The 18,930-nt window shown below is 37.4% G+C and overlaps 3 protein-coding genes across 9 annotated transcripts in view; 1 reads left to right on the forward strand and 2 right to left on the reverse strand.

Annotated features, from left to right (window-relative positions):
• Positions 1-5,575, reverse strand: part of zfyve9a (zinc finger, FYVE domain containing 9a) — a 23,579-nt gene extending 18,004 nt beyond the window's left edge. For all 5 annotated transcript variants that reach the window (XM_014012973.1, XM_014012972.1, XM_014012974.1 and 2 more), the window contains exon 1: positions 5,359-5,575. The gene's annotated coding sequence lies outside the window, so the exon portion shown is untranslated. The remainder of the gene's footprint in view (positions 1-5,358) is intronic.
• A 1,138-nt stretch (positions 5,576-6,713) lies between these two features.
• btf3l4 (basic transcription factor 3-like 4) lies at positions 6,714-11,829 on the reverse strand. 3 transcript variants are annotated; one of them, XM_014012981.1, is made up of 6 exons: positions 11,748-11,829; positions 11,258-11,363; positions 9,193-9,306; positions 8,692-8,893; positions 7,316-7,378; positions 6,714-7,119 (listed from the first exon to the last, which is right to left on the reverse strand). In XM_014012981.1, exons 2-6 carry the CDS (start codon positions 11,309-11,311, stop codon positions 7,073-7,075), a joined length of 480 nt encoding a protein of 159 aa, XP_013868435.1. In that variant the 5' UTR covers positions 11,312-11,363; positions 11,748-11,829; the 3' UTR covers positions 6,714-7,072. The 3 variants fall into 3 exon arrangements, with proteins under 3 accessions (XP_013868435.1, XP_013868436.1, XP_013868437.1); XM_014012982.1 differs by having other exon boundaries at positions 7,316-7,375; positions 11,748-11,826; XM_014012983.1 differs by having other exon boundaries at positions 7,316-7,375; positions 11,258-11,317; positions 11,748-11,781.
• Positions 11,830-12,219: 390 nt separating this feature from the next.
• txndc12 (thioredoxin domain containing 12 (endoplasmic reticulum)) lies at positions 12,220-17,344 on the forward strand. Its single transcript, XM_014012980.1, has 7 exons — positions 12,220-12,432; positions 13,104-13,164; positions 13,391-13,443; positions 14,024-14,097; positions 14,202-14,271; positions 15,215-15,298; positions 16,246-17,344. The coding sequence occupies exons 1-7, from the start codon at positions 12,333-12,335 to the stop codon at positions 16,323-16,325; spliced, it is 522 nt and encodes a 173-aa protein (XP_013868434.1). The 5' UTR covers positions 12,220-12,332; the 3' UTR covers positions 16,326-17,344.
• The last annotated feature ends 1,586 nt before the right edge of the window (positions 17,345-18,930 follow it).

Below are 18,930 nucleotides of genomic sequence, written 5' to 3' on the forward strand. Positions count from 1 at the left end.
TTACTGAGATGCATCAGGACAGAAGGCGAATCGTTTCTGAAAGTTTCATGGTGATTTTATGAGGATTTCTTGAACATTAAGGAAATTATGAACAAAAAAAAGAAAAAAAGGCGAAATGATCAGAAAGGTCTGACTGGTTCAGTGATGAATCACAGCAGAAATCATGAACTTGATTTTCGGAACAAAAACACCCAGAACTCTCTTATTACTTGAGATAATCACATGATTTTGGTGTGATTTTAAATGGCTTTTGGTGCCTTTTTGAATTCACTGTCAGATTTGATGWTAGTGTAGGATAACAATAAATATCTTCATCCCTAATATCTAAGTAAAGCAGAATACAGCTGACAACTGGTGAGGTTACACACACTGACCAGAGCTTTAAAAAYGATTGACAGTTGTGTGTGTGTGTGTGTGATCAAAGTTCTGTTGTGAAGCCGTGGACCCTGGTATTTGACCTAACTCAAAGGCAACACCCCGCCCCATTTATCTCTCATTTGTCGTATCAGAACAAAATTTGGGACACTGCAGCTCATAAACACCCTGTCAGTACATCCTGTGTTGCACGTTTTCTTTACCCAGCCGACCTCAACAAGCCAATCAGAGTCGTTAACGGGAAACTAGTGAAGGTTGAATCCAGGCGCAGTAAACCTGCCCAGACTGTCCTTGGTCACAACGAGACCTTGGAGTCGAGACGTGATGTGCTGCAAACATGAGCAACAGTCGGGCTGATCTTTAGTGTCGTTTCCATAAGGACGAGAGCAAAACAGGGATTAGACCAAAACGTTGAGCGACGGCCTCCAGATGAGTGGAGTCAACAAATTTTACGCCGAGTTTAGCAGGCGAGCACTTTGTCAGCAAATAACAAAAAAATTGAACAGGACAGGAATAACAGCATATCAGGAAGTCTGCATCACCCAGTTTCAGACACCGATTGTGAAAAATAAAAAATAAAAGTCAACACCAACAAAAATAAATAAATAAAAAAGAGCACAGATCTAAACATTGCTTCAACTGAAGCATGTTGAAAATTTTTAAAATACTTTTAAAAATGAARTATTATTTTCAATTCACTATGCAGAGGATAATGTGAACTTTGAAACACTTTGGTATGCAGACAGAAAACCCTATCAAATCGCTGCAATTAACTTTTATTCTGTTTAGGTGTGTGATTCTTTTATAAAATGGTAAATTACTGTAAATATGACAGATTTACAAAAAGGTCCTGCTGGTAACATTAACTATAATTTTAAGCTTGCACGCCCCCACACTCATTTTAGCACATATCTTTGTGTAAAATGTTTTGCTGCAGATGAAAGTGTATTTTTTTAAAACTAACATGACAGAAAAATATTAAATAACCATAACACTAAATTGAGGTGATTTACATGACAATAAATATCATTATTTTGTACTTGGAAATTAGTTAAGTTAGTACACAAAGTAGTTGTGTTAGAACAAAAAAAATGATTTGTTGTTTTTTTTCTGCTATGATTTTTTTTATCTAAAGGAAGCAGCTTTTAACCCTTTATAGATAAGCCGCCCTCAGCATGACACTTTCAAATACTCGTTAATCTCATGTTCTGTCCTACAAAATACAGAAATATATGTTAAAAATAAACTACAGACTGTATAATATAAGTTAGACTCTTGATTTATGCCAAGTGTATTTTAAGAGTTATTTGTTAAATGCAGAAAATATGATTTATTACAAAAAAAGACTGAAGGTCTCTTGGAGGAAAGACAAAACGTTTCAATGAAAGAACCCCAGAGGACCTCCTAATTTCTATTGATGATTTATTAGTTATTTTGGAATAAAATCACTTAAATATGCCAGGTTGTATTTTTAGTTTAAAGTCAGCAAAATAAAATAATATATATAAAACAGGTGATAACATGATTCAATTTGAGGAAAGTTACAAACTTTATCCCACCTGTGTAACCAAAAAAACAACAAAAAACTAAACAAGTCTGAGTTTTGACTGAACAAATCCACTCAAGCACAAACGCTGGTGAACAAACACACAAATATGACTCCATGCAGGCAGGAGCCCAACCCTAATTAAGATTTGATTACCTTGCAGAGGTGCTGAATAATGCAAATTCAGTCAAAGCGCAAACAGGAGTTGTATTTTTAGACACGTAAACTTGGAAAGACGCTTCAAAAAGRAGACATTTATAGATAATATAAAACAGACTGCGTACTTAAGGTTGTGTTTTCAACGGCTAAGCATTTTATAATGATTAAAACCATGCATTTATCACATCTACTGCAGGAGTATTTGTAATTCTTTATAACCTGGKTGTAAAAACCTCATATTCCTTCAATTTTAGTTTCTCTCCATTGGCTCCCTGTTAAATTCAGAATTGAATTTAAATCAATACAAAGCTTTATATTATATTAAAGATCGTATTATTACTAGGGCTGTGTATTGGCAAGAATTTGGCGATATGATACATATCATGACAGAGGGGTCACAATACGATATATCCCGATGTATTGCAATACTGTAAACAAGGTGATATATTGTGATTTTTTTGTCCAAAAATTCTATTAAATAAAAACCTCTTACAGGGGAAAAAATGAAAAACCAAAATTCATTGTCTCAGAAAATTCTAATATTACATAGACATACTTTTGATACATTTAGCTGTGTTCTACTTTGTATGTGTTTTATTTTATTTGTTTCATATTTCATCCATGTTTTCAATTATTAGACTAAACTTGACAATAAATAGTTTGAAAATATATTTTTTGCAGCTTTTATTTTTTAATATTAATTTACTATATGGTCACCCAACACTTAACTCCTCTTGAGGTAGAGCAGCCAAATGGCTGGCTCACTGCTGCCAACTAGTGGTCAGAGGCTGAACTACAACATAAAAATGAACGGCTGGCAGGAAAATTGACATTTTAAACCTGAATAAAAAAATCGATACGGGGCTTTAGAATATCGATACAGTATCGGGAAATGAAATATCGCGATATTTCAGTGTATCGATATTTTCTTACACCCCTAATTATTACATATTTTCCCAGCAAAGCACTTTGCTCTCTAGAGTGCAGGTTTACAAGACGCAGAACTTTCATTTAGGCTTTCAGTTCGACTTTTAAGACTTAAGACTCTCCTTTTGGATAAATCCTGTAGTTGGTTTGGTTTGGGTTTCCTGAGCTATCCGTTAGTTCTGCTGCTATATTCTCAAAYTGCTAAGGGGAAATCCTAGATTGGGACAATTATCAAARGATAAACYGGAAGTCAGGGTTCAGTTAATAAGGAGACCATTTGAAACTGAAAGCTCTCATTGTTAAAGCAAACTCTGCCCTGTAGGAAAACTTCCTCGCGAAATYAAGACAAAGTTTCCACATTACACCTTCCCAGTCCGGGGACAGCCAAGTCCACATCCTGCTTTACAGCAACACTAAATCCAAATACATCACGTCGACTACGAAGGGTCAACAGAGGAAAACCCTCAATGACAACTTCCTCTCTTTAAGAATGGGCTGACATCACTCTCTAACACAGTCTCCTGACTGAGACAGATTTATTATGTAACATTTAACACCCTGAAAGGAGCCGTCTTTGTCTCCTGTAAGCTTTTTTTTTCTTCTCTGTTCCTGGGATCAAAACAAATAAAAGCAAACATACATGAAAGAAAAACAAGCCACAAGTTTTAGTTCTACTAAAAAAGGCCAGACATTCCTCAGATACGTGGTAATTTCTTTGACAGCATGGGTCAAAACATAAATCCTCCAGGATTAGAAAGAGTAGCTCTGCTTCAGGAGCTATTACGAGCTTCTTTGTTCCGCTTGAAGTTTTGATCTACATTTTCAGACAGTAGAGGCGTGTAATATTTTCTGAACGCRTACAGTAACCTACATCTGAGAAGTCTGCACACGCTGCACGGGCGCCTGGTGGATCTGTCTACTCCATCATACCCCCCCACCGGGTTTTAATAACACCTGAAGATGGTGAGGCGTATCATTTTCTCTTGCTGCAGGTAGAAACCCCAGATTAAATTTCGGATTTAGGTTTCACATCCAGCACAGGAAGACAAACTGACATAACACTATGAAAAGTAGCATTATATTTCTTTATACGGTGCTTCTAAGAAGCCAAACTTTCTTGTACTTTGGTCTTGATATGTCTTAAAGAAAAGAAAAGGAAAAAATAAGATTTTGCATTGATCATCTACGATAAGCTTTCATTTGAAACTACTATATTATGTCAACAAATTGTCTTAGATTTGGGATTTGTCATATATTCAAAAAGAGGATTATTTGTTATGTATTGACACAGAGTTTAGATGCCTGGGTTGAAATAAAACGGCTTAAAAACATAAATGTGAAAATGATGCACTGGACTGAAGAATTAGAGAGAAAGCAATTAAAGTTTGATGCAAAACAGATTGTTTTTAATGCTAATATAGATCAGGGTCGTTTTAAAAATTTTTTAAAAGAAATTATGCCTCCTTGGAAGCCGAATATTTAAAAAAATAGTAATAAATCAAGTTTTTTTCTCCACACCTCCTCAGCCTGACGTTCACTTCTCATGACTCAAAGTTGATGTTAATTTAAAGGCGCTACTGGGTTGGGCCCTGCTCACCATAAAACCACATTTAAAGAAACAAAAACAAAAAGGCCTGGCTGCATGATGGAATGAAAACAAAAAAGACAGCAACAGATCAACTCCAGGCAGATAGGTGACCAACAGCTGGGGTTATGTAACCGGAAAGTGGCGGTGTGGCTGCTGCCTGCAGGCCAAACACAGCCYGGCTGGATAAATATCACTCACTGACAGGGTAAACACACAGAAAGCGACCCTGTGCTTTTACACAAACACACACACACACAGAGAAAAATCACCGCCAGCAGTTGTTGGGGTTTGTTTGTTGCAGAACTCGGAGCTAGTTGTGTCGGTAAGCTAGCGTTAGCTCCAGTGATTCAGCGGGCAGCCGTGCGCAGAGTGACGGCAGCGACGTGCCTCTCTGACGGACACTTACTCCGTCACCGACCCGGTGAGGGCTCGTAGCACCCTCGGCTTTAACGGTTATCCCCCACCCACAAAAAAAAGCCTCCCTCCTCCTAGATTACTACAAACACGTTAAATATACATCTATATTTATGTAATCTTCTGACGCTCTGTTAGCTTTAAAGTTAGCTTTAGTTAGGAGCGCGCGCTGCGTTTATTTTAACGTGGAATAGGGTTACCGTTTCAGCACATTTTTCGCAATTTCTCGCAGTTGAATGACCCCGAAAATATCTAAAATACAAACTCTTGGTGTCCATCAATATTTGCTGTAGAAATGGCGGTTAGACGCGATTTGAAATGCMACCAAAACAAATATCCAGTTACTCACTGGAGGAATCCTCATCTTTATTCCCATGATGGAGCCGGACCGTTCGCGCTCGTCATGCCTAAAATAATGTTCGCTTTTAAGTCTCTCTTGTTTGTTTCCACGTCTTGTAGTCTCGCTGTCTGTTGACTTGAGCGGCACTACTCGAAAAGTACATCCAAAACCTGCCGTAGTTGTGCGACAGCACTCGAGGATCCCTCCCTTAATGCTGGGAAATTAAGGATCGACCATGATTCAGAAGTAAACCCCAACTTCCGCTTTGACCTTTCAAAATAAAAACCACTGATCGCTGAAAGCTATGATGGGAGAACCAATATGGGTTAAAAGTTATCCTTTTTTTTCTTTTTGCTAAATTACAAGATGTATAGGGTAATTGATAATTTTAGTATTGTAATTGTGATTTATTTTTTAGTAGTCATGATAGGTTTTGTTTCTGGTATTTGTACACTTCATGGTCTATGGTATGTACATCTGAAGCTTTCACTTTGAATGCCAGAGTGCTACAGAGTGTTATTTTACCTGATGTGTGAAACCGAAATAAAACTCTGCAATTACTTGTGCAAAATTATACAGATCTTGCTCATGGCAAACTTTGTGCATAAAGCACACAACAAAATAGCACAGAGTTGTGTAAATTATTAGCAATCCAGGAAAAGACAAATGAAAAAGTAAAAATAAAAAGATTTTTTTCTGTAACTGATATTTTGCCTTTTTTTTTTTGTATCCTATTATTAAAAAAATTAACTGTTCAAATTTCCTGATCTCATATGCATGGTGGTTTGAAGCAGTAGTTTAAAACTAAGAGTCCCTTTTTAAATCAGATTTAACACATCGGAATACTATAAAAGTTGTTGTGCTTACTATCTCTTGCAACTCAAGATGAGTTTAGTCTGTGACTGATCATAGCATCACTCATCATAAAGGTTTCATTTTGGGAGGGACTTTTATTTTCTAGGTGTCCTCTTGTAGTTTCCGGTTTTGCCCCGTTACATGATAAATTGACGCAACTCTGGACGCTTCGCTCCGGGGGGCCGCTGCTCCAGCTGCAGGGACATTCTGACTCAGTCAAGGCGGAAAATGATGAGTACGAGCCCCGGGGCGGGTCCACGGCTCCATCCCGCTCCGGCGCACCGCAGGCCCGGGAGCCAGAATGACTCATCTTCGGTCACCTTGTCACGGCCGTGTCCTGGAACTACAGCGGTGGCGGAACCAATTGATCAGCGCGAGGCATCAATAASACCGGAAGTGGTGTGAAAACCATTTAAACTGTGATGAGACACATTTGGTTTTCTGGTTATAAATACTTGATATTTCAGTTATTTAAAAACTTTAAAACAAATTAATWATAAAAAGAAACATCAGTTGCCCAAAATCATTTTATTAAATTCATATTTACCATTATAACACTAATTACATTACTCACTAACTTTAATTGCAATTTAAAAAAAAAGAATATCTTAAATACCAGCTGTGTTTAGCTATATAAGAAGCTTATTTCTAAAGYAATTAAAGTCCTTTGGGTGCTGAGAAGATGTTGACAATATCGCAGCATTTTGAGCATGTCGTCGAGACGCCGCAGCAGGTTAAACGTCTCAGGAGGTGATGCACCGCACCTTTAATAATCGTTTCTCCACCAGAGGAAATAACCTTTGCGAGTCCACGTAACATAAAAATATGAAGAAAAGAAGAGAACGTTTTGACCGATGAAGGGATTTCATCAGTTTGCTTCATTTTTTGAGGCTTCGTCGAAGTTCTCCACGAGATCTGTGAGGCAGAAAAAAAAAATAAAGTTAATAAAATGGTTAAATTGTAATTATCTGGAAACAAACTTTTTATTTTAACCCATTAAGAGCACCTTTTATACCACAACAGATGTTATTCTAATACAAACCAGACAAAGAGAAAAGTGTCTGCTAATAATAATAATAATAATAATAATAATAATAAATCTTATCTCTACCTGGTACGTCGTCATCCTCCTCTTCTGCAGTTTCCTCTTTGACAGTTTTCATGTCCATCGCTGCTGAAACAAATTCAAATTAAAAGGTCAAATTCTACATTTATTGATGATCAAACTTTAAAATGGTATGTATGTGATGCAGATAACCTCCTTTCTTTACATAGTTTCAAATCACCTTTACTTACAAAGCGCCGTTTAAAGCAACATTTATTATTACTATTTTTTTTTTACATCTGAATAACCTCTTCATGGAGGAAAAAAATCAAGTGATTTGGCCAAAAGTTYCTGACACAGTCGCAGTAAATTTCCACCAGTGTTTCTACAAAAAAAAAAAAACCTATCAAAATGTAAATAATAATCCTGCAACTGAATAAACATGCAGAATATTCAGTTTGCTTCAAGCCATTTAGAGCAGCTGGTAATGTCTGACACTTAAGCTCTGTGTTCACTTTTCACTTATTTAATCATTATGATGTTTAAATCGTCAAAAGTCTTATTTAAAATTAGAGATCAAATATAGTCAAAGCATCATCCAGTTAAATCAAAGAGAAATCCATATGAAGCACAAAATGCAGCACCTTAACAGAAACACGGTTACTGGGAAGAAAAAGAAAAGATGTCTCCAGACATCAAACCAGTCGGACCTGTGTGGTTCAGTCAGTGCWCAGACTTAAGTAGGATGAACTGGAAAAACTCCTTTGAAAAAGCAAACTAAAAAAAACAAAACAAAATAAATCATCTCTTTAAGGCAAAACTCAGCTGTCCACTAACACCTTACATTCTTAAGGACATGTTGAACAGGAAATCCAACATTTCAGTCGAGTAAGGCAAACAAAACCAACAACGACCTCAACGACCCACAGGATGGATGGTTCAGCGACTCACATCTAACCTCAAAAAGTGCACAAAACAAGCAAGAATCAACATTGCTTTTAGATCAGCAGTGCCACAATACCACTCTTGTGTGTGTGTGTGTACTTGTTTTTTACTACAGAGTGAGGACCTTTTGCGCCATAGTTGCTATCAAAGTGAGGTCTTTGATGTAAAGTGAGGACTTCTTCAATGTCCTCATTTGTGCTTTACTAGTTAGGTTTAGAGGTATCATGTGAATTAGGTTTTGGTTCAGGTTAGTGTTAACTATAGACCAGTAATGGTTAATTTTATTAGTTAGGTTTAGAGGTATGGAGTGAGTTAAGTTCAGGTTAGTGTTAACTATAGACCAGTAATGGTTAGTTTTAGGGAAAATGTCTGGGTTAGGCATAAGTACAGTTACAAAAATGAATGGAAGTCAATATAATATCCTCAGTTTGATGCAAATACAAGGATGTGTGTGTGTGTGTGTGTGTGTGTGTGTGTGTGTGTGTGTGTGCGCTCACCTTGTCGTGGGAACTGCTCGGCCAGCTTGCGCAGGCTGCTGAGGCTGTCGGCTCCCAGCTGGCTCAGGATGCCCGGCAGCATCTCGGTCAGCTGTTTGGTCTCGGCGTGGCCCGTGATGGCAAAGGTGTTGGCGGACAGAGACGCTTGAACTTTGGGGTTGTTGAAGTGAATCACCGTCCCGTCGTCTTTTATCATATTCACCTGAAAAAGAGTCATGTCGATATTTTTTCRGGCTTAATCGCTAAAATTACTTCAGGAGTTCCGTATGAAGGACATTCAGGGGCATTTTGCCGTAGGTTTGCGTCTCTCTTTATTTGCACTTTGTGTTAAGTGCGTTTGCTGAAAGCTCTCTAAAAATAAATCAAACGATGACATGTTTGCGAAACTCGGAGCTCGGGCTTTCCAAGTCTTTTATCCTGATAAAAAATTAAAGATTCTAAAGACACAAAAAATAAAAATCAACTGCACAAACACGCTGCGACATTCCTCAAACGACTCACCTCTTCGATCCCGGCGATGTTGTTCACCGCCAGTTTCTTCAGCGAGCCCTGCAGCTTTTTGTCATCGGCCGTTGCCGTTTTGTGAACAACCTTTTTCTTCCTGCGGGCGGTCCCCTTAGGGAAGACAAGAGGCCAAAAATTAAAKGGATTGAACAACACACTTTTACAAACAGGCTTCTAGCTAAGGTCTTAAAGTGTTTGTGTGTCTTATATGCTGTTTGACTTTTTACATTTTGGTTCATGTCCTTAAATCTTTTATTCCYCATTCTTTCACTGTGAAGTACTTTGTGATTTTATATCTATGAAAAGTGCTTTTGAGTATATTTTGGCTTTTCATTGCCATCAGTTTAATAAAATATTCTGAGACCRCCACACATTCTTCTGGTATTTTAATTTAATTAAACTCAGTCAGATAAATGGTATAAAACTGACTGGAATTGTAGATGTAGGCAACCWAAAATCAAACGGCTCATCTCTTTGTGACTGCAATACATTGTTTACAAACCAAAACTTGTACAAATTTCTCATAAATGTTACAAGATGATCCAGTCCATACAGTCCAATAACTCAAAACTGTCTTTACCGGCAGCAGAAAAAAAAAAACTATAAAAAAGCGAAGATTCATCATCTAATGATTATGAAACAAAAAACAGACAATTTTACTTGTAAGCAAAACGCTGTCTACAAAAAATGGAAGTGATCACCACAAGTTAAACCCACAAAGGTTTTCCCAAAAAGCATGAAAGATATTTTTGTAAGTGGGGAACAGAATAATAAGGCTTAAACATGAAACTGTTTTTAATCAGCTGAATCAAATATTCTCATTTTCACCTTTTGAACCAAGTCATTTCTCCTAAAAACATGTACTTTCCTTTTCAAACAAGTATTTCCTTTTTTGATGCAGGTAAAAACAGCAAGATCAGACTTTTGTGGTTCTGATGTCACAGTCAAAGTCACAGGACCAAGAAACAAAGGTTTATTTTCAACCCAATTAGTTGTTTTTAAGAGAAACCATCTTACTAGTATGAGTAATATGTGACCCATCGTATCAAAATGAGGATAAAGTCAAATTTGGTCAAAACGACCTAATTACATTTTCAGATTCCTGCTTTAAAAGCTACATTTTGACACCTGAATCATTCTGATATCATAAACTTATCCAGAGATATGACTTAATTTGTCTTGTTGGTTATGATAATACATTACAGTTTGGTCTGAAACCTAATTTCATGTAAATTTATTGAGTAATTTTTTATGCCAATATAAAGAGGAAACCTCAAATAGTATTTGTATGTTAAGATTTCCCAGTTAAAAAGAAACAAAAACATTGCTAGCTCATAGGGAAAATTTCAAAACTTTAAGGCGTTTTTATTTTTCTACTCAAAATCAGTTTTTTTTTTGTTTCTAATGCTCAAACAAATGCTTCAAAAAAATTTAGGATTGTATTTCATACAGTTTATTCAAATGACACATTGATAAGAAATTAATTCATTATATTTTGACAAAATGCAATTCCCCACGTTCCACTTTTGGATTTAATCCTTGTTTCGACGTCATGGGTCACATAATGTAGAAAATCATTAAGTAATTGTTGTGATTGGTGGTTCAATGTTCTGCTCTTCTACCTCACACATTTTTGTAGTTTGATAACTTAAGAAATGAAACCTTGTAAATTAGTATAAAAGTGTTTGCTGTAGAAAAATCCTGAACCTTCAGACTTTAAAGCAGCTGCCTTACTCATATATTTAATCATTTTACCTTAGCTTAAGTTCACAGACACATACAGGGATGGAAAATATTATGCTCCAGTCTTGTTTGAGTTGGAGGAACAAGGACTTTCCTTAGAAAAACAACAAATATTGCCACCTAGTGTGTGCTYTAAGACCTCACAGTAACTGTGAACAAAGCCAGAGGCCACAGATGAAGGGGCCAGTCAGTGTTTTGCCTCATAAAAGAGACTGCTGAGGTCAGGAGAAAAGGCCTGGCTTATTTAAAAACAAATGCCTTTAATCTTTTCTTTCTTTTTTTTTTTTTTAAGTGAGAAACAACTGAGCCAAAGACTTACCTTTCCTCCTATCCGGACCTGAGCTTGCAGTTTGGCGAGCTTCTCCTGATTCATAGTGTTCTGTTGGTTTGATTATATAAATATTKAATAAAGAATTTCACATTCCCTGAAATAGCAACAAAAAAATACATGTTTACATCACTCCAACAAACGATAACATAGCTGTAGCCGAGAGCTAAAATAATTTATTAATTTTCATCAGCGGAGCAATTTTGGCAGTATTATTTACGTTCTCGATACAATAGAACGAGATTTTTTAAACGTACAAACGTAATAATATAGTGTGTTATCTTAAAATAYCATCCGTGTCTAAAAATCTAAATTTATGAAGCTAGCTAAACTAGCAAAAAACAACGACAGACTGAGCTAATGCTAGCTAGCTGGATAAAATGACTCCATTAATTTGATTTGGTTCTTGACTACATCGAAAGCTAAAGGCTTTCAAATAATCAACTGGCGTGTTTAAAATAAATTTAAACACAATATTTACCTGTGGTTCGGGATTATCAATCTGCTGAACGGTTCTTGCTACAAACGAAGCAGCAGTACGGATTAGACCATAGWTAAATTAGGAGCGACACACGATACTTCCGGTTTAGTTTTTCCAGAATAAAATCGTCGTAAAGCTTTTATTGCGATTACTTTACACGTTTGGAAAATCTGCGCACCCCTTTATAAAACAACTCAAATGATATTATTGTAAGGATATTATATATACACATTCTTGAATATGATAACATGTTTTCAGCCTCAATTCGGACTTTTAAAGTCGAGTATTTGATCGATTTCCGGTTTTGCGCCCGCATTTTCTTGTCTGATTTCATCTGACTCAGCATTGACGAACACGCGGTCGTGTGGACGTGATGTCACGTGAGCACGCCTCAAAACGAAATAAAAATTAAAATAAACACACATGCCCTCTGGATGTAACAGGAAGCGACGCACGCACGTGCGCTGTCGAAGGGCTTTTACTGTGAAATCTTTGCCGGTTGAGCATCCGGGTCACCAGTTATCGAATTTACCTGCCATCACCTGCTAGCTAGCTGCAGCTGTAAGGAAAGAAAAGCAGTAAAAAATGCAAACATCTATAGCAAATATCGCTGTTTTTTCGGTGTTTCAGGTTTTATTGTCTTTCTCGGGTTTTGGAGAGGTCGTGGAAGCCTCCAGTGGGAGAGGTGAGTTTCAGTTTAGAGTTAAATAAAAGTGTTAAAAAGCAGATTTGTGTGTAGCTTCATTGAAAATGCTGGCAGAGGAAAGCTGCTGGTCTTTGTGTGTCAGGATCCTGGATCACGTTTGTGTTCTTGATGTTTATAGAAAATATGTTTTGCAAAAAAAAAAAAAACAAGTTGAAATCCAGTTTTTCTGGTTCACCTAATACCACTAATTTTACTTCCGCCATTTTTCTTTTGAACCTTATCTTTCTTGTTTTATCTCCACTGTGGTTGAGGCATTTTTAAATATATGGCAGCTTTGAAAAGCACTGCATAAGTAACACACTATATACAGCAAAACCTGTAAATAAATAAGGAAACAAATAAAATATATACTCTTTTACAATTAAAAATGTGCTGTATTTTGCTTCTTGAAGATTGAAAAAACTAAAAATAGCAATCAGTTTTGTGTAACCAACTGTTACTTTTATATTAGTACATTTTATTCAGTGGTTTATCAAATAAAACATAAAAAAATCATCAAACAAATCCTTAAAGTGGTTCCTGCTGTAGTTTGGTTACAGTTCTTTGTTTATATTCTGCATTTAGGGCAGAACCGCCCCAGCTGTGTGGAAATATGAAACCTGTTACACGAAGCCGGTCATAGATATTTACTTATTAATGTTTTCCTGCAGGATTTGGCGATAACATCTACTGGAGGACGCTGGAAGATGGCAAGAAAGAAGCTGAAGCCAGGTGAGCTCTTGAACATTAACCAGAGGCACAAAATAAAGAAACGTCCCACATTTCAGTTGCTGACTGACAAGTTGATCTCTTTATTTAAAGCAGAGCACGCTTTGCCGGTTGTGCGTGTTATTGTTCTGCAGATGTAGCCTTTAGAAAACAATAAGTGCAGTAAATAGTATCTGAGTGTTTCATCTGTGTTTCTTGACACRCATTTTCCGTGTCGTGGCGTCGGCAGTGGGCTGCCGGTCATGGTCATCGTCCACAAGACCTGGTGTGGAGCCTGCAAAGGTACGAATCTGTTCCCTCCTCGTTTTTTCCCTAAATCTTAAGCAGGATTTGTGCAAAAATGCAGGTGTTTGTTACTTTTTTATCCCCAAACAACAAAAAACTGATGCAGTTTGATTAATTTTCTGTAAACAARCCCTGTTTTCAGACAGCTGTCTGAATATCATTCATGTTTCCRTTTTTGTCAAACAATAGAAAGCAGCTTCACCCAGAGAGTCACGGTGACTCAGTCCGGCATAAATAAAGGGCATCAGGGACGAGTTCAGTTGTTGCAAAGATGTGGGTAGAGTTTCACATTTAAAGGGAGGTAAAAAAAAAAGTTTTATCTGGCATAAATAGCACAGCTGCAACAAATAAAACCCAAAACAAACTGTTTTTATATTTAGGCAGAAACAGTGTTCCTGCGCAGTGTGGGATTTAACTTCAATGTGTTTCATGTTGGGGGGAAAAAGCTAAAAATCAACTAAAATTTACTTCTTTGCTTCTCTTTTCTTACATTCATTTTCAAACTGACGACACGAGGAGGTTTATGATCTTCATGTTACRTGTGTTTTAAATAAATAACTTTATTTATCACGATCAGCTCTGAAGCCCAAGTTTGCCGAATCCAAGGAAATCTCTGAACTGGCGCACAACTTTATAATGGTCAACCTGGAGGTGAGAAACAACTTTTTTTTTATTTATTTGGATGTCAACAAAAAAATAAAAGTAGCGTTTTCATTTCAGGAAGTGAAAGTTTGTAACAGATGGTTTTGTTACAGGATGAAGAGGAGCCGAAGGACGAAGCCTTCAGCCCGGACGGAGGGTACATTCCTCGGATTCTTTTCCTCGGTACGGAGCCGCTCTGTGGGAACACCTCTCTGGGTTCTTTTAGGAGAAACTGAATCAGACTTATCTCACACAGCAGTTGGATGTTTTCCTCAAACTGTTGTAACATCTCTGTTTTCAGARTTTTTTTGACTCTGAATCAGGATACGGGCGTTCTGCAGCGCCGCCGATGGCGGCTCTCCAGAACTGCGACCGTGACGCTCGAACTCGTTTTCGACCTGAAAAGTCGAGGAATAACCAGAAACGCTGCTGTTTTATGGATTAGGTGTCAAAAACCGTAGATGATGTCAGTGTTTGAAACAAGAATTTAGGAACAAACACTTTATTTTTGAAACAGAACCTAAATTTCAGACATTTGTACTCTTGGTTGAACATTTCTGGATGAGAATTCAGGAATTATCTGCAGACAGGGTTCCCGCGGGTCCTTGAAATCCTTGAAAGTTTGAATTTGAAAAAAAAATATTTCAAGGCCCTGGAAAGTTTGTGAAAACAGCCACAAATTACACTTGTCCTTGAAAGTCCTTGAATGTTTTTTGCAGATAGAAATTCTCTATTCACACAACTGATTTTCATCATCTTTTAAAAAAATAATTTATAAAATTAAATTAAAAAAACGTACATTTGTTGGGGTGGATAACTCAGGATTACGGTAAACTGGCGTCATTGTTTCTGACTCAACAACTTCTATGTTCAGTTATTAATTGAATTTACATATTAAACATGATATTTAAAAAAAACGATATTAAACCTGTATTAGTAACATTGTGCGGTAGAAGTAGGTAATTGCCGTTGCGCGTGGTTCTTTAATATGAGGAAATTGGTACTGGAAAGTCCTTGAAAGGTCCTTGAATTTGRTGTCGACCAAGGTGTGGGAACCCTGTGCAGAAATCAGGATAAAAACGTGAGGAGCCTCACGTTTTGTCTTCCCTGTTTGTTCCGTTCACAGAYCCCAGCGGTAAAGTCCACCCGGAAATCACCAACAAAAACGGCAACCCAAACTACAAGTACTTCTACAGCACTGCAGACCAGGGTAACTGTCCACACGTCTCCAACTACTCATGATTTTATTTTGCTCTCAGGAGCTCCAGGTTCACAACTTTTGATGGAAACTTCAGATCTTTAGAACAAGTTCAGGTTTATGGTTTCTCTTTGGACGCCGGCTGCTTCGTCACTCTGGTATAAGCAGGAAACTGGCACGTTGTGGAGTTTGTTCTTAAAAGAAGGAACGGCCCCCAGGTTGCTTTCGAYGGCAATCTGGTTCCTGTTTGATCAAAGAGAGATGCTTCTGTGGCTCGATGCAGAGCTGAACTGGTTCCTGTTGGGATCTCAAAGCACAGTTGAGGAGGTTGGAAACCTCAGGGTCTCGTCTCTGCTTTGTGTAGGTGACGTGGTTCTGTTGGCGTCTTCAGGCCACGGCCTTCAGCGTGAATCAGTTGAGGTGAGAGTCAGCTCCTCTGGTTCTCATCTGGAAAAACGTGGAATAATCGCTTCTAGTTGGAGAAAATAACTCCAACAGATAAACAAAATCTCAAATCTATGTTTTTTAAAAGAAATAGAGGAAAATTAGTCTCGAGACAGGATCTGAGAGATTCATTGTTCTTCAGAGCATCATACGTTTCTTTAAAGTCACCTTGTTGGTGTTAAAATACAATTTTCTGTCTTTGAAGTTGTGCTGATTTAGATATTTTTCATAGAGTTGTCGTTTGAAGCTGTCATAAAGTCAAAGATAATTCATCACAGGATGAATTATCTGGATCTTTTATTTATGCCTGAGTGGTTCTTAGATCAGGGTTAACTGACTTAAAACATTCTTCTCAAAATAGTTAGCTTCTAGTGGAAAAAAGCAACTAAAGTTCAAAGAAAAACCCCTTTTTGAAAGAACTCCAGGAAGCCTGGAGAAAAATGGCTCATTGGAAGCAAAACGAAGATTTGATGAAAAGCGTTTGAGCAGTAACGTTGCTTTCTGTTTGTTCTCAGTCGTGTCGAGTATGAAGGAGGCGCAGGAGAAGCTGACGGGCGACTCCTTCCAGCAGGGCCACGTGGGAGACGAGCTGTGAGGAGGTGGAGAGGTGACTCCGGGCTTTAAAAGAAAAAAAAAGGGCTACACTTCTTCTGCCAGAGCTCCCACCAACAAGCCCTTTGAATATTCACACACCGTACGGTCGAAACGAGGCTCCGCCTCCGAACCAAAACCTTTCAAAACCAATCGGAGCTCCGGTGTTTCTTTCTGCCCTGAGCTCCGCTCCTGTGTCCCGTCATCACTTTAAGTTTCGTATATTTGTGAGTTAATCCCGACTAAAAGCCAATCGGTGTCTGTAGAGAAACAATCAACCTGTTAGCCACGTTAGCTGCCATCTGGTATTAACTTCTGGTCCTTTTTTTAAGTAGTAACCAACATCTGAAACTGATTTTAACGCCAATACAAAGCTCAGAAGTAGAAATGTTTGATCATTTGGAAGCCTGTTTTCTTAGTGAAATGTTAGATTATCTCAGGAAATGGGGTTTGCTAAGAAATTAAGTTAATCTAAGAAAATATACTTGATTTTTAAAGATGTGAGGATTATTTTCACCACTTTTGAGGAGTTACTGTTTGTTGTAAACATTAAAGATATCTTGAACAAAAATGCAAAACCAAGAGGCCAACTAATTTCATCTTTGATGCTTAAATGTTTATTAAACAAGTTGTTTTCATTTTAACTGCTTCCTAAATTTAAGTTGTTATCTTTGTTTCTCATAACAGTTTGTCAAAAATGAGYTTTGTATTAATAAAATGGCAAAACTGGATTAAATTATTTTAAGGACAGATGCTCGCTCTTAGTTTTACCACCTAAAGTCATGTGCTTCCAAAGATCCTCTACAGACCCTCTATTTGTGATATTTATCTATGATTTAGTTCATGAAAACCCTGTAATCCTGCCATAACGTGTATTTTCTGCTCTGCATGTGACTTAATGTGACTTAATGTTCCCCCTTTTTCTTTTTCTTTTTTAACTCCTCAAATGAGGGAAAGAAAAGTTTTGTCCTGATGTATTTTATACGGCCAAATGTGCAAAATAAAGTTTGTTGTACGGAGTGATTTGAAGGAATTGGACATATTTTGACGCAGCAAAGGTAATGTATCAAATTTTATTGTCTATGCAACAACAGTGATCCCTTTATCCTTCATTAAGACAATTAAATCTTAACAGATGCATTCACGTTGATCACCTAGACATGGTCCAGAAAATATCTACATGTGCAGCCATAGATTTATTTAAAGGGATAGTCTGTCATTTTTGAAGTGATGTTCTGTCAGATGGTTTTAATGGTTAGCCGTGACATTGTGGAGAAAAGAGCAAAAACTTTTATCCAGGCTAGGCTAACGGCTAATAAAACAAGTTTATAATCGTTTTTCAGGCTTATAAAACAACCGTTTCTTATAAACCACATATGATGAAAAAATGCTACATTATATATTTATGTCATTATGTATATTGTATACAATGTAATGTTAGCGTTGTAGCAAAATATATATTTTATATATAAATTACATTTAATGCTGCTTTTTTTGACAGACTACATCAAAAACAAACCAGACTCTCCCTTTAAAGAGTGACTTTACAGGACAAATGACATGAAAAACTATCTTCTGCTAAAACAATGAGAAAATCAAAACGACTGTTTTCAACTTGGTTAGAAGAATTTAGAGGAAAAAGCTGCTCAGTCTAACAGCTGGAGGCAAAACTCCACCTGAAAAATGTAAGATTTAAAGAAGTGCAAGGTGACAGCTTCTCAAACGTGACTTTTTTTATCTAAAAGCTSTAAAAAGACAATAAAAAAAGTTTACAGGAAAGAAATATTGCTAATAATCAGTATAATTCTAACTGCACAAAGCTGCTGTAAAATCAGCGGCACGTTCACATAAAAATAGAAAAATCTATAAAAAGACGTGAAAACACATCTGTATATTTAAAACATACACAACTAGAAAACTGATCAGAGTAAACTGGTGGATTTGAAGTTGGTAAATGTGCAATTTATAAAGTTTTCAGCACGAGTCAAGTGTCGGAAACTGGATTTCATATTTTCTGAATATCTTCACAAGATTACAACAAAAACATGTTACATTCGTACATTTACACTAAAGTGAGAACGCTTCGTCCAGCCTCGATGTTTGTCCAGTGGCTTTTCACGATATCAAACAGTGATTTGGAGGAGGAGTGTGTTTGTGGAGGTGTATTTGCTACATCATGGGGACCATTTTCCAGACAAACACAGCCTTGTGGRGACCMAATGCTCCTTAYGGGGACCAAAGCCTGGTCCCCACGGGTACAGATGCCAATTTTGGGTGGGCGGTAAGTCTTAGGGTCAGGTGTGTACTGAGGTAGCCTRGTTAAAACCAGACCCTTGTCCTTCACTTTGCTTCGTACGAGGGTCTGGACTCGCGGCTATAGAGAAGCGATTCTTGCTGGAGGCGTGGCCTCTGCTGAAGTTTAAAACGATTGGATCATTTGGCCACGACGTATGTGTGCCAGCTCCACTGTGAAGGAGGCTAAGCTAAGAAGCTAACCTGAAATCACGTGCGCTGTCAACAACCCTACTGAGAGGAGAGAAGTACCGAGCTGAACGAGACGACTGTAAATGAGAGCTGCTGCTTTGTCAGACAGATTTAATTTAATTTGG

Source organism: Austrofundulus limnaeus, unplaced genomic scaffold (genome assembly GCF_001266775.1).
Source record: "Austrofundulus limnaeus strain Quisiro unplaced genomic scaffold, Austrofundulus_limnaeus-1.0 Scaffold97, whole genome shotgun sequence".
NCBI lineage: Eukaryota > Metazoa > Chordata > Actinopteri > Cyprinodontiformes > Rivulidae > Austrofundulus > Austrofundulus limnaeus.

Bases quoted from the DNA above. Each gene is read 5' to 3' on its own strand.
- btf3l4 (XM_014012981.1), bottom strand. From the start codon at position 11,311: ATGAATCAGGAGAAGCTCGCCAAACTGCAAGCTCAGGTCCGGATAGGA. The intron at 9,307-11,257 runs GTAAGTCTTTGG...GTCTTCCCTAAG, and splicing joins AGGTCCGGATAGGAGGAAAG to GGGACCGCCCGCAGGAAGAA. The intron at 7,379-8,691 runs GTGAGCGCACAC...AATTTGTTTCAG, and splicing joins CGAGCAGTTCCCACGACAAG to CAGCGATGGACATGAAAACT.